At 36.8% G+C, this 24,298-nt stretch overlaps 1 protein-coding gene across 1 annotated transcript in view; it reads left to right on the forward strand.

Moving 5' to 3' along the window:
• LOC144973855 (uncharacterized) overlaps positions 1 to 24,259 on the forward strand; it is a 28,227-nt gene extending 3,968 nt beyond the window's left edge. Inside the window, exons 5-9 of the mRNA XM_078916746.1 lie at positions 133 to 391; positions 8,579 to 9,631; positions 20,784 to 20,924; positions 21,374 to 21,487; positions 22,837 to 24,259. Coding sequence (XP_078772872.1) covers positions 133 to 391; positions 8,579 to 9,631; positions 20,784 to 20,924; positions 21,374 to 21,487; positions 22,837 to 24,242 — 2,973 coding nt within the window. The 3' untranslated portion in view covers positions 24,243 to 24,259. The remainder of the gene's footprint in view (positions 1 to 132; positions 392 to 8,578; positions 9,632 to 20,783; positions 20,925 to 21,373; positions 21,488 to 22,836) is intronic.
• The last annotated feature ends 39 nt before the right edge of the window (positions 24,260 to 24,298 follow it).

Genomic DNA, 24,298 nt, shown 5'->3' on the forward strand with positions numbered 1-24,298 from the left:
TATCAGTATCTTACTTGTTGAAAAACATTTGCTTTCAATTCAGACTGTCATAAACGCTCAAGAATCGTTTCTGGATAAAAGCTATATTAATGTGTTACTTGTGGAAATCATTTTCTCAAAGTTCAAATTTAGGGGAACACTGAAGAATCCATTCTGGAGAAAAGCCATATTAATGTCTTACTTGTGGAAAAACATTTACTTACAATTCAGCTTTGCATTAATACTCAAGAATCCATTCTTGAGAAAAGCCATTTTAAATGTCTTACTTGTGGAAAAGCATTTGCTTACAGTTCAGTCTTGCATAAACACTCAAGAACCCATTCTGGAGAAAAGCCATATCAATGTCTTACTTGCATAGTGGTAGCTTCGTTGAATAGACCATGTGATAAAGGTAATTTGTGCCAAGTTTCAGTATCCTGTGTCACGTTGTCTCTGAGTTATAGTGGAGGGAAACTTATTGATGGAATGGGCCTCGTCTCTAAATGCAAGCATATATTAAATGTCTTACTTGTTGAAAAGCATTTGCTTACAGTTCAGTCTTGCGTAGTCACTCAAGAATCCATTCTGGGGAAAAGTAATAGCAATGTCTTACTTCTGGAAAAATATTTTCTCAAAATTCAACCTTGTACAGACACTCACAAGCAAAGATATGCAATTTTTTTATGAAGAAAGATGTATTATGTGAGTGATTAATACACGAAGGGAAAGTTTGATGAAAAAGGCTGTATGTCAACTGTACTCTGAATAATCGTTTTGTGCACACTTCATTTTAAAGATTCAAAATTTGCCACAGCCTATCTAAAAGTAGGGAAAGTCATCTTTACTACATTTGATGAATTACAAAAACCAGGCCAAATTTTGTAATTGTGGAGGTAGAAGCTCTTTTTGAAGCCACTCTCTTAACTGACTTCAGTGATTGTCTGAGAAAGCCAAACATTAGAGAACAATTGTATCATAAGCTGTATTGTGCCAATCTAAAAAGTGCAATTATTAAATATTTTATTTTGCTGTTAATTTGTTCATTACAATGAAGGGAAGGGAGAGAGAGAGAGAGAGAGAGAGAGAGAGAGAGAGAGAGAGAGAGAGAGAGAGAGAGAGAGAGAGAGAGAGAGAGAGAGAGAGAGAGAGAGAGAAGAAGGAGAGAGAGAGAGAGAGAGAGAGAGAGAGAGAGAGAGAGAGAGAGAGAGAGAGAGAGAGAGAGAGAGAGAGAGAGAGAGAGAGAGAGAGAGAGAGAGAGAGAGAGAGGAGAGGAGAGAGAGAGAGAGAGAGAGAGAGAGAGGAGAGAGAGAGAGAGAGAGAGAGGAGAGAGAGAGAGGAGAGAGAGAGAGAGAGAGAGAGAGAGAGAGAGAGAGAGAGAGAGAGAGAGAGAGAGAGAGAGAGAGAGAGAGAGAGAGGAGAGGAGAGAGAGAGAGAGGAGGAGAGAGAGGAGAGAGAGAGAGAGGAGAGAGAGAGAGAGAGAGAGAGAGAGAGAGAGAGAGAGAGAGAGAGAGAGAGAGAGAGGAGAGAGAGAGAGAGAGAGAGGAGAGAAGAGAGAGAGAGAGAGAGAGAGAGAGAGAGGGAGAGAGAGAGAGAGGAGAGGAGAGAGAGAGAGAGAGAGGAGAGGAGAGAGAGAGAGAGAGAGGAGAGAGAGAGAAGAGAGAGAGGAGAGGAGAGAGAGAGAGAGAGAGAGAGAGAGAGGGAGAGAGAGAGAGAGAGAGGAGAGAGAGAGAGGAGAGAGAGAGAGAGAGGGAAGGAGAGAAGAGAGAGGAGGAGAGAGAGAGAGAGAGAGAGAGAGAGTTTGTTTCTAAATTAGTCCATAACCTAATAACCTTACTACCTCTTCATTCCCTTATTCTTATTCTTATATCAGTTTTGTTTATCATTTGGCTCAGTGCCTTTATTTTGTTATGAGACCAACTGATTTTGCCTGGGTCCTGTCTTGAGTCCTTTGCTAGGAGGGTGACAATCAAATGTATTAATCTTTATGTGAGAGGCGATTTTGTCTTATAAATCATTTCCCTATTGATTTAATTGATATTGATGCACATTGTCAGCCCCTCTTGGCATGGTCCTTTGCTAGTGTCACTGTCAGGGTACAATTTTTAAGCGATGGCCAACTACAAAGAGATGAATTGCTTTGAATTAGCCCTCTTTGACTTACCTTTTTTGGGGGGTTAGATTTTGGTATTTGTTTTGGATACCTAAAAGTGCAGAGCTGTTATCTTTCAACGGTACTGAATTTCAAATACAAAGGTCACTCTGTAAACCCATATCATTCAAGTGCTAAAGCTTGTTTGAACATTTTATGATTGACCTTATATGCCAACAAGGCTAATATCACAAGCATATTCGTTTGAAATTTGGTAAATAACATTTTGTGTTTGGTAAATACCGAAATCGTTGTATTAAACCCTATTTCGGTCCTTGGGGTGTATCACACCCCAAAGCCCTCTATTTTTGCTCTAAAATCGTCAATTTTTCACCTAGAAACCTGAAATTTCGTGACTTTTCCTAATTCGGCCCTTACTATCAACTGCCCAAAAATTGTTTGTCTCACGTGCATAGTTTGCTCACCACGATAGGGCACATCTGGATTTTGAGATTTGTGACTTTAGGGGTGTGTCACACCCCCTGACAATGAAAGAGAAAATTAACAGAAACCCCTATTTTATACGTTGGGGTGTGTTACACCCCATGTTATTTCATGGTACAGTAGAATTACTTTAAACCGAAATTTTGGGGACCTTCTAAACCATTTCGGTTTAAAGACATTTTGGTTTAAAGCAAGTTCCCGTTTTTCAATGTTTTTCAAGGGTAGTAACTTTTTAAGATATTTGCTCATTTAATCGTATCATGGGTTTCCCCTTAAATGTAGTTGTTGAATAAATGCTGTCTTTGTAACCCTTAAAAAATTATTTTTTTTTAATTAAATTTTTTTTTGGTGTGTTTTAAAAATATTTTTGGCGGTTTTCGTTTTCAATTCAAAATTGTTGAAAGAGTTGAGTTCGGGATGCCGTGTATTTTACATATCTCCGTCTTGATCAACCTTTTTTTCATCGACTTCACATAGTATTTTGATTTTAAACTCCAACGTTTAAGCACAGTGCTTTCTTTTAGACAACTTTTAGTAAAATGCAACGCTAAAATAAGATCGAAAGTTCTTGTGTGATAATTGATAATAAATGATGCGCAGCTACTCAGAGGTGAAGTGAAATGGAAATGAAAAGGCGTGTCAATGCTAAGCTGTCTACTACACACCCTCTTTTGTTGAAAAGCCATTAGGTTCAAATGCCTAATTACATAGAACCCCCCCCCCCCCCCCTCCCCTCTCACACACACATTCAATCAAAGTGGAAATGAAATGGCATGTCAATGGTAAGTTGTCTACCACCCCCCTCCTTATGGTCAGTTCCAAAGCATCAACACACGAGCGAGAACATCTCGCTTGCATGATTCTACCCCCAACTCCCCCTCTTTCCTCATTTTTTGCCTGCCAGTCACCCGTTGTCTTCCTTTTCCAGTCTTCAATAGTGGTGCTGGCCAAACCCAAGTGCAGTGATCGAAGTGTTTGCCTACCCCACCCTCACCTCATCTTATACTTACGCTCTTTATTTTAATATCGCCGGGCATTATTATGTGGTGCCACCTTCCCGAATTTTTGAAGAAAAATAGATAGAGAAAAAGGGAAGGTGCTCTCAAGTTGTTTCGGTTTAAGACAGTCCTTCTTAGAAGTATTTCGGTTCATCGTAAGAATTAGTACAAAGATAATGAAGAAACTAGTACAATTTATTAAATTCTTTGCGGTTTAAGGTATTTTTCGGTTTAGCTTCTTTCGGTTTAAAGTAATTTTACTGTATTTAGAATGAGATTATCAATGTTATTGTTTATCAGTTGATGAAAATGGTAATAACTTTGTCCTTTTTAGTGGCAAAATGTACTTGGTCTACACTTATAAATGTTTCAGAATGACACATTCGATTGACAGTACAGCACATAGGACACGTTGCTGTCTGTTAGGCGCATTGCATTGTATAAAGCACATATCCCCAACAAATCCTCTTTACAAGTGCCACTTTCGGGATCAAACTCATAACCATCTGGTTATCCATCAAAGCTTCTACCACCTGACAATATCTATTCTGGTCTTTACGTACGGTATAAATTTCATTGAGCAAATTCTAACGCTCTTACCAACTTGAGTGGGATGTATTATAATATGATAGTGATAGTGTGTTCCTCTTTTTTTTTTAGACACTTGTATATTCTGAATAAAATCTGATTTGAATTGTTACTTGGTAATTATATAATTACTACCTTTATTTACTGTTCGAATCTCGTACAAAGTTGACACCTTGGATAAGGGAAGGGTCTTGGTCAAGATTTCATACCCCACTCGTGTGTAAAACGAGCACCAGATCGCTAACAGATGTGTTTGTCACCTGCAATTAGCGCTGTACTGAAATGGCTGCTTGTCTCATCCTATAACTAACAGAACATGACCCAAAACAGTTGTGAAGGCGTATGATGAATTTAGTGATCAACTGAAAATAGTACTGAAACAAAAACAAAACCTAAAGCAATAGGTTAACAATGTTGTATCATTAACGTCACGTTACAATCTTTATTTTCATTTCATGCACAAAAATTGCACACCAAAGTGCTATGTTCATTGCAAACAATGAGGTTGCAATTTGAGCAGCTTTGCTTTGCTTTTCTGTCCTTTTTCCGAGGACATCTTTGGCACCTCCCTTGTACAGCTTTCCTTTTTCTTTGTTGTCCTGCGGGTGCTCGTTCTTCCTCACTATTTACATTCCACCCCTTTTTCAAAATCTCAAATGAGAGTTTTATGCGACGTGTCGTTGCAGCCAATTCCATTCTTCTCATTAGATGATCAAAAACGAGTTCTTTGGCAATTTGCTCATTGAAATTACCTCTCTCCTTGTGAGACTTTGTGTCATTGGGGTACAATTTATTATAAATGACGTGCTTCGCGACTGTTGCAGTATCCAAAATGTTGTAAAACATAATCATTGGCCACCTCCTGGTTTTTCGTTTTGTGGAAAAGCTGTGGCTTATGTAGTCGAATGTATCAACTCCCCCCTTTGTTTTATTATCATACTCAAGCATGATAGGCTTTTTCTTCCCTTCTGTGTCCACATTAGCCGAATGATGCATTGTGCTAAGGACAACCACATGCTTTTTGTCGTTGGATTTGTATGCCACCATGCTTTCTTCTTCTTTGAACACAATTTTGCTCTCGTACTTTTTTACGTCCTTTCCTGTTTGGAAAGATGGAGGCAGAAATGCTTTGTTCCTCCTAACAGTTCCTACCACTGGCAATCCCTTTTTTGAGAGGTGTTGTGCTAATTCTGTGTCTGTAAAAAAACTATCGCATGTGATGTTTCGACCAAACTTGTGATAGGGTTCAGCAAGCTCTTTTACAGTTTCTCATCCCAGGTTGATTCTCCTTTCTCCATGCTTTCCCAAGTATGGACTCAACTGTAGTGGGTAAGCCGTTTCATTATCACACATCAGAAAGAATTTGAGGCCATATTTGTCCGGCTTGCTAGGCAAGTACTGAAGAAATTTGCAGCAGCCTCTCCATGGCATCAATTGCTCATCAACAGTAAGATTTTGTGAGGGAATATAGTTCTGTTGTAGGTTTATGTTGACTTCGTCAAATATGTCCCTGATTGGAGCAAATATGTCCAGGTTCCTGCGATGACTTCTAGTCTCCTTATCATCAAATCGCAGAGTTGTTGACAGTTGTATAAAACGCTTCATGCTCATAGTACATTGGGCCATATTGTCAGCACTAGCGCCATACCATATCTTCGAGACAGCCAACAGATTTAGCTTTCTCGCTGCTAAGTGGATAAAGAGGCCGAGGAGAGCCTTCATTTCCATTGAATCCACGGGCTTTCATCTCGCTCCTTTCGTTCACACTCGTTCTTTATTTGTCATCTTGACGATGTCATTAATTATTTTGTCAGAGATTATCAGGTGGAAAGCAGAGACAATAGAGTTGACCTTTTGGGGATACCTCACATTTGACTTTGGTGGTCTGAAGACGTTTCTATTTGGAGTTCGTCCTACATGAGGAATAGGCTCTGTGCTCCATACCACAGATCCATTTTTGCTCATGACCACATTATTTGATGGTGGCAAGGAAATAGACTCCTGTGTGGTAGCCTCATCAATGTCACTTTCTCCCTCCGACTCTTGATCAGACTCATTCATTATGTCAGGATAATCATCTTCATCACTACTTTCATCTCCTGACAGTGCATCGCCTTCGTTATATTCTGCCATGTCGTCATCTGGAATCCAGTTGGGTTGTTCTACGTAGGAATATTCTGTAGACAGAAAAAAATATATTTGGGTGTTACGATTGTAGATAATATAGAAACTTACACGAAAAAAAGTCACAGTTTTTCCATACATCTTACATGCCATGTTACCAACACAAAACAGCCAAATTAATCACCGTCCTTGCATCGCCTACTTCTAGTCAAGAACTAGCTAGTCTGAGATGAGAAAGCATTCATGAAATCTGATCTGTTGCAAATTTCCTCTTTGGAAATCTTTTGCGTTGAAAGTATGAAGATGGGTATCTTACATGTCATGTTACCAACACAAAACAGCCAAATTAATCACTGTCCTTGCATTGCCCACTTCTAGTCAAGAACTAGCTAGTCTGAGATGAGAAAGCGTTCATGGAATCTGATTTTTTATTAGTCACTTGGTCCGCTGAGGCTTAAGACTAGCAAGACATTTACTATTAGTAGACTATAAATAACTCAATCTAGTCCTTGCTCATGAAAACGGACCCTGCGCTTAGTCTATATATCTGACTTTAGTCAAGTATTGAAAAAAGGAACTGTGTTTTCCATCCACCAGTGGACACAGTTGTGTATTCAGTAAGTACACCGGAAGAGATTATAAGGTCTAAATTTTAAAACATGTGTTTACTGGGGTGTTTTTTAAAAAAAAACTTTTTCTTTCTTTCTTTTTTTTTTGTAGACGAAGTGGCTATTTGTCGTATGACTACAAACTGGAAAACCTGTCACTATTTGTACCCTTAACACTTCTGTGTTGAAGTTAAAGTTTGTGAGATTACAACTCTGGTTTCTCTTATTTCTTGAAAAAAATGGCGCTTTCGGTAAAACACTGTAAAACTCTTAAAAACAAAGGCTCCTATCCTTCCGCTTTTCACAGAATCATGCTTAATTGATCTACAATCCACAATTCTACATTCATGGCAAAAATTCCGCTTTTCAATCGAAAATTTTAAAAAATAAGTTTAGTTTTAAAAAAGGTTTTAAAAAATTGACAGCTATGGCTTATGTTGTCATCATCCTCAACACACATTTTGTGTGTCTGATAAGTCCCTTCATACTGTGTGCAGTTGATATCAGATAATATTACATTGGGGGGGGGGGGGGGGTCAGTATTATTATGTTGGCTCCAATATGCGAGCTCATTGACCTAGATAATATTTATATGTCGGCTCCAATCAGTAGTTTTATTGAGTACAGTTGGTGATATTATTGAGTATTACTTTGTCATTTTGGCCACGTGTATTTGTGTTAATGTGTGTGCGTTTGCTGGCATGCACATTTGTTTGTTTAGGTGTGTGTTGAAGTGGAGGGGTCTGTCAGGTAAATCCATCCATTCAATGCTATCCTCTGAGTGGGCCTATGTCCTCTATTATTATTTGACCCCCTTTTCAGTCTTTATACAATCTGCACATTTTAACACATTGTAATATTTGAGTACTTTTGGATTGTCTATTACATTATCTGCACCAAAGCATGTCATAGTCAGTAACAGTAAGTTAATTCCACTTTTTGGTCTCAAATTTCGCTTTTTATGTATTCCAATTCCTCTTTGGGGGCGATTGGGGATAGGAGCCTCTGTAAAAACAAACAAGACCCCCTGAAAAGAAAGCAAACAATATTGGTCCCCCTTGCCAAAATCTGACTTATTTGACTAGGGAGACCACAATCATAGTCTACTTAGCCAAACAGACTGTTTAGTAGTTTTCTTGGGAGACCACGATTTTGATCGTCATAATTCAAATGGGTTATGTGGGATAGGTTGACCATGATTTTTCCTCCCAATTCAATCCCCCAAAACGTTTTCCCAATCACAAATACTAAAATATTTTCATTTCTTGCAATAAAATTTATTGAGGTCCTTGCAATTGTGTATAAAGTCGAAATGCTTCAACTTTCATATGGTGAGCATGGTCATCTGGTACTGGTACCTACTCTTATCATACTCATTGTGAGTGGAATAGAGATTGGTCTGAATGGTGAAGCAATAGAATGTAATTTCCTGTCAATAACTATTTGTGGAGTGCGTCAGTAGAAAAATATTAATCTCACGTTGAAATATTGGGACCCCCCCCCCCCCCCCCCCCCAATCATTAAAGATGGATTGTGAAATACAAATTCAATACGGAGGAGTAGGAGTGTAATGCTTTAACTTAATGCTTTTCTTCGTTTTTCATAGAATTTTATTGTTTTTTTTTTTCTGAAAAACATTTATCAAATGATGAAATAAATAAATGTTTAAAACGATTCCTATTTTGCAGAGCCCAAGGATGTAGATGTTGAAGACTGTGACAATCCTTTGGATGAGAGACTCCATGAGGACTTTCATATTGAAATTGATATTGATCAATCGACTGTCAATTGTGTTGAATTTCCTGAAATTTCTGAGAATGACACCAAAGATAATTGTGATACACGTTTTGAAAAGCCCTCCACATCCCAGAATACACCTGATAATGGAAGTGGTGCAGATGGAATGGAGAAAATGCTTAAAAAAGAGAAGGAATTGCATAATTCTGGTAACAAAAATATTACTTCGTCAAACGCCAATGTTCAGAAAGGAGATAATCACCATTTGATTTTTGCTGGTGAAAGTTCATATTTTTATAATCCAATTCAAGTTCATAAAGAAGGAAAAACGCCTGAAGAGTTACGTTTTCAGTCAGTCTTAGAAAATGACCAAAAAAATATTTTTGGGGAAAATGAATGTCCCACTTGTGGAAAGATGTTTAAAAAAAAGTATAATTTGAGAGTACATTTATCAACTCATACTGGAGATAAGCCATATAAATGTCTTACTTGTGGAAAAGCATTTTTTTCCAGTTCAGTCTTACGCAGTCACTCAAGAATCCATTCTAGAGAAAAGCCATATCAATGTCTTACATGTGGAAAAGCATTTGCTTACAGTTCAAACTTGCAATCACACTCAAGAATCCATTCTGGAGAAAAAACATATCAATGTCTTACTTGTTGTAAGGCATTTTCTCAAAGTGCATACTTGCAAAAACACTCAAAAACACATTCTGGAGAAAAGCCATATACTTGTCTTACTTGTGGAAAAGCATTTGGTAAGAGTTCAGTCTTGCGTGATCACTCAAAAATCCATTCTGGAGTAAAGCCATATAAATGTCTTACTTGTGGAAAAGCATTTGCTAGGAGTTCAGTCTTACACGATCACTCAAGAATCCATTCTGGAGAAAAGCCATATCAATGTCTTACTTGTGGAAAAACATTTACCCATAGACAAAGCTTGCACAGACACTCAATAACCCATTCTGAGGAAACGCCATATAAATGTCTTAATACCAAAATCTAGATGTGCCTAAATGAGTCAATAAAATGTATAGTAAAATATAGAGAGTAACAATGACTCTTATAAAAGATACACCTCAAAGTGAACGACATTTCTGCCTTTGGCCTTTTTCAGGTAAACAAGAAAAGGAAATGTGTTATTATACTTTTGCATTATGGTTAGTAAATGAGATCATTCAAGAATCCACTCTGGGGAAAAACCAGATCAATACCTTACATGTGGAAAAGCATTTCCTCAAATTTCGAACTTGCAATCACACTCTCGAGTCTATTCTGGAGAATAGCCATATAAATGTCTTACTTGTGGAAAAGCATTTGCTCACAGTTCACTCTTGTAGTCCAGCCTGTAGAAAATCCATTACAATGTCTTACTTGTGGAAAAGCATTTACTTATAGTTGATGCTTGCATAGCCACTCAGGACCCATTCTGGGGGGAAAGCCATATTAATATTATGTATATGTCTTACGTGTGGAAAAGCATTTAGACTTAAACTCTTAGACTTCTAACTTGCAGTTACTCTTGAGCCTCTACCAGAGAAAATCCATAATACAGTCACGTACCTATAATCTGAACAGCTTCATTCCCAGCATTTTGTCCAAACTACAGAGACATCTGGATAATGGAATCAGTACGGTACCTAAAGTGGCAGACCTGTCAACTACTATGAAAAACTCGTTAAAATACGAATTTTTGACTTCAACAGCAGAAATAAAAAGACATTTTTGATTCAAAACATTGTGTTAAAAAGAAAACTTTGGTACCACAGTTGAACCACAGATTTTCCGGGTTGGATTGGTGTCTATCAGATTGTGTAAACTTACCAGTCTTACATGATTGATGCCTGTTGGTTATAGCACCCATAGTGCATCGTCAGGTTGATTGCTGAGGCGGGGCCAATGACTGGACTGGACTGTATATAAACAAATAAGTTACCTTCCTAACTTTAATTGAATGTGACAAAATGTTGTGAATTGGATTATACAAAAAAAAACTGGTTAAACCAAAATTGTCTAAACCGAAAAGACAGCTAAACCGAAATTAGATAAAAATATTGCCATTTTTTCCTCTTTATATCTGTTATTCGGGTATTGATAAATCAGAATCATTTATGCTTAAACTATCTTTAAATTAAAGGAATTGCTGAATATTTAATAATTTTAGAAAAAATGTGATAACCGAACAAAATTCCCATTACAACTGTTACCCAATGTGCTCTCTTGTATCAAATCAACACCCCTCACAACCTCCGCTGGCTGAAAACCTTTACAATTAGCCACTAACTCTCTCTCCCCTCCCTACTACAATAAATCCACAATGCCTTATTCGTCTCTGTGGCCTCTCTACTCTCCCACTCACTTCCCCTTCCCAACCAATCCCACACTGACCTCACCAGTCCATTCTTGATGGTGAGATCACACTGTGCTGATTGAGAGCAGTAACGTTGTTTATATCCATATGACGTTGAAGTTTATACCACTATTGCTCTCTTTGGCACCTACTACCTCTATGCTCGTTTGTGTGCACATATTGTAGTTCTGGGGGATGATATTTTTTGTCTTGTAAATAACCTATCTTATGCACTGTACTATCTTTTATTTTACATACAGTATATAAGATTTGTAAAAATTTGAATGTGTTTCACTTAGTGGGGACCTGTGTCTGTGTCTGGATGAGACTTTTAGGTTATCTCAAACTAAGTACACCGATAGTGTGCTTTTGGAATCTACAGCTGTTCCCTATTTGGATCCTTCCCCATTGTGTTACTTTTTCTTGTGTGCTTTCAATTGTAAATCTATAAATTTTTTGATTATCCCATTTTCTTCCTTTTTACTGACGCTGAAATGACCTAAATGTGTCTCAAGCGCCGTAACACCCTTAAAACGAAACAAACATCATCATCATTATCATCGATATTATTATTATTATCATCATCATCATCATTATCATCAGCATCATTAATATATTATTATTATTATTATTATTATTATTATTATTATTATTATTATTATTATTATTATTATTATTATTATTATTATTATTATTATTATTATTATTATTATTATTATTATTACTTTCGTGCTGTACAAGAAAATACAGAGCTCATTCTTTTTGCTTGTAAAGATGTACAATATCTGCTAGATTGAAATAAATCCGGAATAAATTATTACAATAATATCTACACGTATTTGATTAGATTCTTTTATAATTTATACCAACTGTACCTTTTGTGTGTGTGATAGAATTGTACATTTTGTGTGTGTGATAAAAATTTTACCTTTGTGTGATAAATGGAGCCATATGATAACCTCACTGCAGTATGGGAGGGGGGGGGGGGGGGGGTGGAATGCCTATGGTGGACACCCCTGGGCCAGTGGTTCTTTCATTGGTCCACAATCTTGCTATCTCCTCTATCCCTCTATATCTGGGTAGGGTTCCTGACCTCCCATAGTTAGCAGGGAGGTACTTGCTGTGTCTTCTATCCTCCGGTATCTGTGGACACCCCTGGGCCAGTGGTTCTTTCATTGGTCCACAATCTTGCTATCTCCTCTATCCCTCTATATCTGGGTAGGGTTCCTGACCTCCCATAGTTAGCAGGGAGGTACTTGCTGTGTCTTCTATCCTCCGGTATCTGTTTTCCAATTGCTTTCTGTCTTTGTCTTGGAATAAGATTACTTAATTTTGCCCTGACCCTGGCTGGAGTCATTGACTGGGAGGGAAGCAGTCGAATGTATAGTTATAGTTTTGAGAGGTGCTATTTTTCCCCTTGTAAATCATCTCTCTGTTATGTACTGTTATTCTAATTTTAAAAGTATTTTTTTAAGCATATGATTTGTAAACATTTGAGTGTATTCCTCTTAGTGGGTTATTGTGCTTGTGTCTGGATGAGACTTTAAGGTGATCTCAGAGTATAGTGTGCTCTTGGAAGCTTCATCTGTTCCTTATTTGAATTAATTCCCCTTTGTCTTACTTTTTCCTCAAGTTCTTTTAATCGTACCTCTAGAATGTTTTTACTATCGAATTTCCTTCCTTTTTACTGGCGCTGATGTGACCTAAATGTGTTGCAAGGGCCGTAAAACCCTTATAAACAAAAACATAAAAACAATATCCCTCTAAAACCAATTTAGGTATTATTCCAGAACAAGAACTACAAAGTCACATAGAGAGGACACAATATATATATATATATATATATATATATATATATATATATATATATATTATATTATATTATATTATATATATATAATATATTATTATTTGTATACTTTGTCATCTCTATGTGACTTTTTAGTTCTTGTTCTGGAATAATACCTAAATTGGTTTTGTACAAATTCTTCTTTGATTCACTTGTTGAGACAGACACAGCCAGATCCCCCCTCCTCCTCCTCCTCCTTCTTCTTCTTCTTCTTCCTCTTCTTCTTCTTCTTCTTCTTCTTCTTCTTCTTCTTCTTCTTCTTCTCTATTCTATCTTCTATCTTCTTCTTCTTGTAAAAGAGATGATGTTCGTCTCCCTATGACTGTAATGGACAAACATCATTATCTATATTTTTAAAATTGATTTTCAGTGTGAATAATATGAATGAAATGACGATAAAAGTGATATAAATTTAAAATCTGTTTTTAATTGATTTGGATTTCACAAGTTGTATGATGGCCTTCAGATACAACAGGGGGGGGGGGGGGGGGGGGGGGGGGGGGTGTTGAGACAGAGTCAGTCCTCACAATAGCACTTGAGGTCTTGTATAGGCAAGATGTGATTTCCGATACAGTTAAAAGGCTGTACTGTTTTTATTCATTCTGGTGCACTCTGTAGGGTATTTTTTTGTTTGTTTCTTGTTTTTAAAAAAAAATTATTTGGGCTTTTTTCTCCTTCAATTTAAGACTTGATTGAGTTCTGACTCAATGCAAATCAACTTTGTTCCAACTCCTCAATTACAAATTACAATGAACTTGTGTGCCCTTCCTTCTCTGTTAACCTACGGGTTATTGGATATGTAAGTTTAAATACATATAAGTCTGCCGTAATGATATACTAGCAATTTATCTAAATATCTTGCACTCGTCTTTTGTCATATTTCCATTCCAAAGACATACTGGACACATCAATCATCACATTCTGATGACTAGAATGAGGAAAAGGAGACATTGAAAGACTATGGAAAGATTTCATGGCATCACTCGATCCAATGAAATGTAATTTCCCTCCAGTTTGCGAAGGTTGGAGCATGCCTTTTTCCAGTCTTCCTTGTTATATCATTGCCTCATCGGTGAGAGTAGATTAATTTGGTGTTTCACCTCTCAATCTTTCCCTTTACTTGGGTCTAAATGAGCTTCATTGGATTGCGTTCACATTGATATGGGGGAAGCCCCGCAACCTCGTGTCAAAACTCCTCGATTAGACACTCTGTTTTGAAAACTGTTTCTGCTTTAAAAATTTTTTCGCTAGAATAGAGTTGGGCCTTTGATAAATGATCAGAATAATATGTAGTATTGTCTGATTAGAGATATGAAATCATATCAGTTTTTATAGTTGCCGAAGTTGGAGCCTTGAAGTGATCATGGGCCACTGAATACTGTAGTAGCCTTGTCCAATGCAATGCAGCTGGGTGAAAAGCAGCAAACGGTTCTTTAGCTAGTCTTCAAACACCTCTGCATTGATCCCAGAATTATAGTCACTACATACCTTCCATATGATACATAAAAGAAAAAATGGTAAAGCATTCTTCTAAATATCCAATATCTTCACCACCTGCAAGACTCAATGATCCTCCGTCCAGAACCCATGAGCTTTTTCCTACCTGAATTATCAGACGTCCATTCCTTTGTCAGATGTATGTTTAATGTTTACGTTCACCCAGCTCCATCGTTCATCACTGGTGATCTCTCTGTCGTATTTCGAAAACCGTCTTCTCGGGGTTGATTGTGAAATTCCAATTCCATAGCCGTCCTCCTTAATTGCTTATCTATAGATACAAGTAGATTTCTTTTCGCAGCTTTACGAGAGTGGCACCGATAGAGATGTCATATCGTGTAAAAGCTTATATTGTGGTTTAAAAGCCTTTAAATGCTCTGTGAAACGGTCGTGCATACATGTAATTTTTCAAAGTTATATAAACAACATTCTTTGTAATTTGACAATATTGAGTATATAATCAGTATTTCAAATGATTTAGAGCTAGAGCTTTCATATCGGTAATTACAACATAATGTAGATAATATGCAATAAATCATAAGTTCAAAATTTACTGTAAACTTCATAAGATGTTAGTTTATAGCAGTTAAAGCAAATTGTTATTATTTCTGAAACAAGTATGACTTGAACTCATAATCACTAGCCAAAACTACGTGTCAGCATGAGATTTTTTTGAAAAACGATGAATTCATCTAATACTTCGTGGTGAGTAACTTGTTTTCATTTTTTATAGTGTAAAATCTCGAATTTTATGACAGCGGTTATGTGTTAAAGTAGTTTTTTTTATATGTCTTAAAGAAGAAAACGTTTTTAATATGGCATCCATTTGGTCCAAAATCTAGATTCAGAAGACAAATTGATTCAAATGTTTACACAAATTTTTACAACTTTTGATAGACGGACAGCTGAGAATAAACAGAAAAACATGCGCCATTAATAAAAAATCTGACTAAAGTAGTAGTAGTAGTAGTAGTAGTAGTAGTAGTAGTAGTAGTAGTAGTAGTAGTAGTAGTAGTAGTAGTAGTAGTAGTGGTAGAATTAGTTGTAGTAGCAGAAGTAGTTATAGTAACTGTTGGACCATGTCAATAAATATGAACATTTATTTAACGCATTTCTAGAGATGGCCATGAACAATGCCCTTGACAATGTTTCATATTTATAGTTTTTTTTTTAGCCTCATCTACAGATAGCCATGAACAATGCCCTTCACAATGGTTCATATTTATATTTTTTTTTTTTTTTGCCTCAAAAATGCCTAGGGAAGGGACAACAGATTTATACATCGCTTCACTAGTGGCTTTATATACGTACAATGCATATCCTGGAGTGTGGGGTGCTCCAGGTAGGTTTGAATATTGAAAAAAAAGATATCGTTGTTAACATTAAAATTAAATGAGGAACAGTTAAAATGCGAACTATGCGATATTTTGTTGATACTGAGAAATGATGAAAAAGTGCTCAAACTACCACGTACCTCCAAGTTAGGAATAAACACATTACATAAATAAATAAAGATGTCTTTTCCTAATGGATTTCATCGTAGATCTATATTATATTAGATAATCATCGCAACAAATTTGATTTTTGGATCAAAGTTGATTTATCCCCATGGGTACGTTACACCAATTAAAGGAATTGCGGAGTAATTGCATTAAGTTAATTGACTGGGGAACAGTTTACAATCGTACTCAGAAAAGTGAGTGGAGCAGGCACTTATGTTGGTAACAACAAGATATGAAGTGAGTAGAAAAGTGCCAGAAGACAATAGAGAATAAAAATTTTTCGCGGCGGTGGTGGGGTTTGAACCTGCGACCTTATTGGTACGACAACTCCGCCAGGCGGAGTTGTCGTACCAATAAGGTCGCAGGTTCAAACCCCACCACCGCCGCGAAAAATTTTTATTCTCTATTGTCTTCTGGCACTTTTCTACTCACTTCATATCTTGTTGTTACCAACATAAGTGCCTGCTCCACTCACTTTTCTGAATTAAAAATTCACCCCATACACCGGTGCATACTCAATGTCTCAATCGTTTCTATGTTATATGTTTGTGTTGAGAATATTGGCTATTAAGCTTAACTGCTGGTCAAAATACTTCGCGATGGTGGTGGGCGAACGAATCGGCGGTCCCAGAAGTGGGTGAGAGAGGGATCTAGAAATGACTTGGGTTTGAAACGAATATTTTTGTGTTCGTGGATAGCTCACACGGTAGAGCCACGCTCTCACCTGCCAGGCGGAGTTGTCGTACCAATAAGGTCGCAGGTTCAAACCCCCCCACCGCCGCGAAAAATTTTTATTCTCTATTGTCTTCTGGCACTTTTCTACTCACTTCATATCTTGAGTTTACAATCGTACTGACATTCTGACTCTTATGACTAGACGACTACGACTTTCTAGATAGGACTAGAGTGAAAGGTGGGCCGGTGGAACCGACTTTTAGCTCCTTGTTGTCCACCATACATTCAGACAGAAAAAGAAAAAAAGCTTAACGCCTACCACCAAAAGGAGTTTAGATTTGAAGATGCATTTGCTTTCTATTAACAAAAAAAAAAAAAAAAAAACTGGGTGGGGTTCCTTATCTCCCATACTGGGCAGGGAGGTACATGCTGTGTCATCTATCCCCTTATATCTGTTTTCCAATTTGCTTTCCGTCTTTGTCTTGGAATGAGATTGCTAAGTTTTGCCTTGGCCCTGGCTGTAGTGCTTGGCTGGGAGGGAAACAGTCAGATGCATAGTCATTGTTTTGGGAGATGATATTTTTTTCATTGTAAATCATCTCTCTGTTATTTAGTTATATTTGTTATTTTTAATGTATAATGTAAGCATTTGAGTGTGTTCAGTGTAACTGAAGAGGTTAAAATTTCACGAAGGACGCACCGTGAAGCACCTTTGTCTCTCTCTCTCTCTCTCTCTCTTGTCCCTAGTGTTATCCCTTCCCCTTCCCAGCTCATGGTAAAACGAAAACTTTCTGCTCAGTTTGCAAATACATGTATGATTTTTTTCTCACTAGGCTAGGATTAAAAACCAAGACATCGGTTAATGGGTGTCTAATGCCAAAGTAAAGATTATCTGTTTGGCCAGTTTAGTCTCACGCATGTTTCAACCCAGCTACTTATGTTCTGCCTATAACACACAATAAGTGGGATTGTGCAGGTTTGAACAAAAGAAATCAAGGTCATAAGTTACCATGCACTAGAGCTGGTGGTAGTGATGGTGGTGGTGGTGGCAGCAGCTGCAGCAGTGGAGGTGGTGGTCATGGTGGTGGAGGAGGAGGTGGTGGTGGGAGTGGAGAGGAGGAGGGGGGATGGGGATAAAAGTTGTCTGCTATTACTATTGAACCAGTCCTTCCTTGAAAGGTACAAGAAATAATACTCTTTTTTCCTGTTCAAAAGTAAAAATATCCTCTGTTGACAGGTCTAATTGTTTGTAGCAGACAACAAATTCAACGGGTCAGATAACGAACTAAAGTTCTGAAAAATCTAAATGTTTAGTGGAAAGTTGAAAGATGCTAGTTTTTGAAACAGAGGTAGGTTTTTTTTTGACTTGTGTCTGGCCACGGCTGTCTGCACAGTTCGATATGTCGTGCAAGTGCTGCATGAATCTGTCATCCAGCCTCTTTCCGGTCTCACCAACGTAAGCAATCCCACACAGGGAGCACGTAATCGCATAGTTATCTATCTATCTATCTATCTATCTATATTCCACTTTACTATCACATCGCCATCCGACCGTTCGTATTTCCTTCGCGAAGATTGACCTTCGCTCATCCAACAACCCCCACCCCACCTCCGCCGTGACTTTTTCACCTCGCCCCCTCCACCGCCCCCTACTGTTTCACTACAGCTTTATACTACTAAACTAATACTAATACTACTACTATACTACTACTACTACTATACTACTACTACTATACTACTACTACTACACTACTACTACTACTACTACACTACTACTACTACTACTACTCTACTACTACTACTACTACTACTACTACTACTACTACTACTTACTACTACTATACTACTACTACTACTACTACTACTACTACTACTACTACACTACTATACTACTACTACTACTACTACTACTACTTACTACTACTACTACTACTACTACTACTACTACTACTACTACTACTACTACTACTACTACTACTACTACTACTACCATTACTACTATTACTACTACTATTACTACTACCACTACTACTACCACTACTACTACGACTACTACTACTACTACTACTACTACTATTACTACTATACTATTTACTACTACTACTACTACTACTACTACTACTACTACTACTACTACTACTACTACTACTACTACTACTACTACTACTACTACTACTACTATTACTACTACGACTAATATGTCTTTTATCTCCCACCCACGTCTTATAGTCTGTGTTACGAGTTAAGAAGCCGTACTTTAAAACTACGTTCACAAGTTCAGTTATTTTCAGTATATTCTTATAATAATAATAAATAAATAAAATAAAATTCCCTTTATTCATGGAAAATTTGTATCTAGGGTCTATACCAAGGGTAGGTTGGAATAACCTAGGCATCAGCTGCGTGCAGCGCCACAAGTTGAGCTAGGGCGAGGTGACTTGCTTAAGGTCACACAGGGCAGCAGCAGCGGTTGATCGAACTCGGTACCTTCGGGTATGAAGCAAAGAACGTACCGCTGAGCCACGCTGCCCAAAAATAGAATAATCTATTCGATGTCAAGTTTCTCCTCCTTTCCGTTATTTATTATTATTATTATTATTATTATTATTATTATTATTATTATTATTATTATTATTATTATTATTATTATTATTATTATTATTATTATTATTATTATTATTATTGTTATTATTATTATTATTATTATTATTGTTATTATTATTATTATTATTATTATTATTATTATTATTATTATTATTATTATTATTATTATTATTATTATTATTATTATTATTGTTATTATTATTATTTTGCATGACAAAAAACCCCCCAAAAACAACAAAAACAAAACAAAAAATTAATAAAAACCCTGATCAATAGAATGGACAAAGTATTATAAAAGAATCGTAACAAGAAATATTATATAACACATTTTCCTCTATTTTTCTTTAAATTAAGCTATAATGAAAATATACCGAAATAAAACCATTAAAAAAACAACAAAACAACAACAACAAGAAATAGAATGGACAACATAAAATAAAAAAGAATCTTATGGTGGCTTGAAATAACGAGAGTCATACCGTTGCCCCAACGGCATCTAACGCGTTAGAAATCAAACTTATCTAAGTGACCAAGTGTTACTGAGTGCCATCGGATAAGTTGGCCTGAGAGCCTGGGATTTTAATTTTTTTTTTTTTTTAATGGTATACTTTAGGAAGTGACGAATAAGTATGTTCGTCAGTGCTGATGAATGGCGGGAGGTGGCACAGACCGAAGAGAGGTTGTCTGTGGGCGGTGACACCTGTTGTTCAATACTGACCAATAGACACCAGGTTATTGGTCAGTACTGACCCCCAGGCACTGGCGTCTGTTCGTCAGTACTGACCTGCATGTGCTAGTGCCTGGGGGTCAGTACTGACCAATAGCCCTAGCCAAATGTGATAATGAAATGTGTTGACTACGGTCAAACAGTAGAAATGTGATCATGAAATGTGTTGACTATGGTCAAACAGTAGAAATGTGATAATGAAATGTGCTGACTATGGTCAAACAGTTGAAATGTGATCATGAAATGTGCTGACTATGGTCAAACAGTAGAAATGTGATAATGAAATGTGCTGACTATGGTCAAACAGTAGAAATGTGATCATGAAATGTATTTATGGTCAAACAGTAGAAATGTGATCATGAAATGTGTTGACTATGGTCACAACAAGATATGAAGTGAGTAGAAAAGTGCCAGAAGACAATAGAGAATAAAAATTTTTTTCGCGGCGGTGGTGGGGTTTGAACCTGCGACCTTATTGGTACGACAACTCCGCCTGGCAGGTGAGAGCGTGGCTCTACCGTGTGAGCTATCCACGAACACAAAAATATTCGTTTCAAACCCAAAGTCATTTCTAGATCCCTCTCTCACCCACTTCTTGAGATCGCCGATTCGTTCACCACCATCGCGAAGTAATTTTGACTATGGTCAAACAGTAGAAATGTGACCATGAAATGTATTTATGGTCAAACAGTAGAAATGTGATCATGAAATGTGTTGACTATGGTCAAACAGTAGAAATGTGATTATGAAATGTGTTGACTATGGTCCAACAGTAGAAATGTGATAATGAAATGTATTGACTATGATCAAGCAGTAGAAATGTGATAATAAATGTGTTAACTGTGGTCAAACAGTAGAAATGTGATAATGAAATATGCACAAATATTTATTTATTTATTTATTTATTTATTCATTCATTTGTTTCCTTATTCACTTCCTTATTCACTTACAGGTTGTATGGATTTTTCACTGGCTGTTAAAATTTATTTAAAAAAAAAAAAATTTCTAGCAGAATCACCACATTTCAATAAAGACAATGAGAGCCAGCAACAGTCAAGTTTGAGGACTCGGGTATGGGACTGTCTTCAAAGAAGTAAGTTAGTTTTACACTTAAATTACAGGATGTTAATTAAGTGACTGATAAGAATAAGCAGAGAGGTGTCATGCGAAACAGCTATAGAGTATGTGAGTGGTCGTGAGTGTTTGCATGTATTTAGACACATCTGCAGTGTAGATAGATACACAAGATAAACTCCTACATAACCAACAATGTCACAGTAAATCATCAGTGGTCGAAATCATCAGGCGCATTAAAAAATGAAAATATTTCATTATTTTTTTAAAATTTACGTTGGATGCATGAAATTAGTTTGAGGAAATCATGTCTGAGGTAAAAATTAGGTCGCGGAAGGAATGGAATGACAACAAAAATTAATAATGAAAAAATTTGGGACAGTCAAATGAGTTTGAGGAAACCGTTTTTGAGGAACCGTGCTGGAATGTAATAATAACTTCCTTGATTTCTTAATATTTTTTTTCCAGCTGGCTTTGCAAGTCTGGCTACAGAATCGACTGTGAATCAAATGACAGAGATGTTGGTGAATGACACACTGGAATCGGAGGAACAGCTTGCTGCTCTTCTTGATATCAAACCTGGTAAGAACGTCTGGCAAGGATATTAGTCAACATTATATACCATACAAAATACCATACATGCTACTTCCTGGATTCAGGTTTGAATATCTTATTTGCAAATTGAAAAAAGTTTATGTATATATTGGGGCAAATTACTCTGGTCTCCATACTAGCCAACCCATCTGCTTTTGGCGGAATCATTCCGATTTTTACTCCTTTCCACCATTCTGCCATTGAATTTATATATAAATCATATTTCAAAAATAAAAAAATTATGATAATGAAAAGAATGATGTTGAAAAATTGCCAAAAGAGAGTAGGAACATTGATCACTCTCCCTTCCCCCTTCCCTATTCTACATATGATTATGTTGCCAACTGTGCCAGAATTCGGCCGCTATGTCTTTGGTGGCAAAGTTAGGCATACTGTAATTTTGAGAGGGAATTATCCATTGTTAAATCTTGTTGTGGTTGTACAGCTATGTGGAATTGTTGTATGACACTCGCATTCAGATCGGAAGGTCCTGAGCTCGAACCTCGCTCGGTGCATAGTTGATTCCTTGGAAAAGGCTCTTTACTCACATTCTCTCACCGTACTCAGGTGTAAAATGAGTACCTGGCCATTAACAGCGTTGTCTCTGTCCGAAAAAATTGTAATACCGTCTAACAGGTGTCTTGTCTCATTCTACATGCTACTTGTTGCTGTTGGTCAGGGACCCCTTGTAAAGTGCTTTGAGCATGTTTAGTGGATTTTGCGCGATATAAAAAAAGCTCACGTAAAAATAAAAAGCTCAAGTAATCCATTGTTCAATCTTACTATTATACGATGAGGTCAATTTTACAAATGTCTTTGATGATGTTTACAACCTATACATTCACTCTTTTTTTTTATTTGGAGCCAGAAATACAAACACAATAAATGCACACACACACACACACACACACACACACACGCACACACACACACACACACACACACACACATACAGATTCATTTTATTGTACCTACACAAGTTACTATAAGTGAAGGATTGTAACGGAAATATTAGGAAGGTTGTTGTGACGATGATGATGATGATGATGATGATGATGATGATGATGATGATGATGATGATGTTGTTGATGCCGTCTTTGTTTTTGTTTTTGTTTTTTTTTTTTTCTCGATGACTACGATGTTACTAGTGTGCATCTGTGTGAGAGTGTCTATGTCAATATTGTATTGTTATAAATGTGTAACCAAATGACAAATTGCCACTTTTTTTAGGACAATAAAGATTTCTTTATTTCATTTATTTATTTACGCTTTTGTGTTTTTATTCACTTGTCATGGATTTTTATCGTTTGCATTTTTAAAAAAAAATTTATTTGCAGAGCCCAAAGATGTAGATGTTGAAGACTGTGACAATCCTTTGGATGAGAGACTCCAGGAGAATGGCTTTCATGTTGAAATTGATATTGATCAATCGACTGTCAATTGTGTTGATTTGCCTGAAATATCTCAGAATGACACCAAAGATTATTGTGATACACGTTTTGATAAACCTTCCACATCCCAGAATACACCTGATAATCAAAGTGGTGCAGATGGAAGTGAGAAAATGCTTCAAGAAGAAAGGAAATTAGATAATTCTTGTCATAGAAATATTCCTTCATCTTCTGGCATAAAGTCAAACATAAAATCTCAAACTGGAGAAATTCGTCATAGGAGTCTTACTGTTGAAAGTTCATCCTTTTGTAAATCTGAAATCAAAAATCCCATTCAAGTTCATAAAGAAGGAAACACATCTAAAGAGTTACATTTTAAGTCCGGCTTAGAAAATAACCCAAAACTTTTATTTGGGGAAAATGAATGTCCCACTTGTGGAAAGACTTTTACAAATAAGTTTGGTCTGAGGAGGCATTTAATAACTCATACTGGAGAAAAGCCATATAAATGTCTTACTTGTGGAAAAGCATTTGCTGACAGTTCAACCTTGAAGCTACACTCCAGAATACATTCTGGAAAAAGGCCATTTCAATGTTTTACCTGTGGAAAAGCATTTGCTCGCAATTCAGTTTTGCGTCAACACTCAAGAATCCATTCTGGAGAAAAGCCATATCAATGTCTTACTTGTGAAAAAGCATTTGCTCAAAGTTCACAGTTGCAAAAACACTCAAGAATCCATTCTGGAGAAAAGCCATATAAATGTCTTGATTGTGGGAAAGCATTTGCTAGCAATTCACACTTGCATAGACACTCAGTAATCCATTCAGGAAAAAAGCAACATAATTTTCTTGATTGTGGAAATACACCTGATAATCGAAGTGGTGCAGATGGAAGTGAGAGAATGCTTCAAAAAGAAAGGAAATTAGATAATTCTTGTCATAGAAATATTCCTTCATCTTCTGGCATAAAGTCAAACATAAAATCTCAAACTGGAGAAATTCGTCATAGGAGTCTTACTGGTGAAAGTTCATCCTTTTGTAAATCTGAAATCAAAAATCCCATTCAAGTTCATAAAGAAGGAAACACATCTAAAGAGTTACATTTTAAGTCCGGCTTAGAAAATAACCCAAAACTTTTATTTGGGGAAAATGAATGTCCCACTTGTGGAAAGACTTTTACAAATAAGTTTGGTCTGAGGAGGCATTTAATAACTCATACTGGAGAAAAGCCATATAAATGTCTTACTTGTGGAAAAGCATTTGCTGACAGTTCAACCTTGAAGCTACACTCCAGAATACATTCTGGAAAAAGGCCAACTGTGAACTTTGAGCAAATGCTTTTTCACAAGTAAGACATTGATATGGCTTTTCTCCAGAATGGATTCTTGAGTGCCGATGCAAGTCTGAA

This window comes from Berghia stephanieae, chromosome 5 (assembly GCF_034508935.2).
Source record: "Berghia stephanieae isolate SIO BIC M18660-M18661 chromosome 5, UCSD_Bste_1.3, whole genome shotgun sequence".
In the NCBI taxonomy this organism is placed as follows: domain Eukaryota; kingdom Metazoa; phylum Mollusca; class Gastropoda; order Nudibranchia; family Aeolidiidae; genus Berghia; species Berghia stephanieae.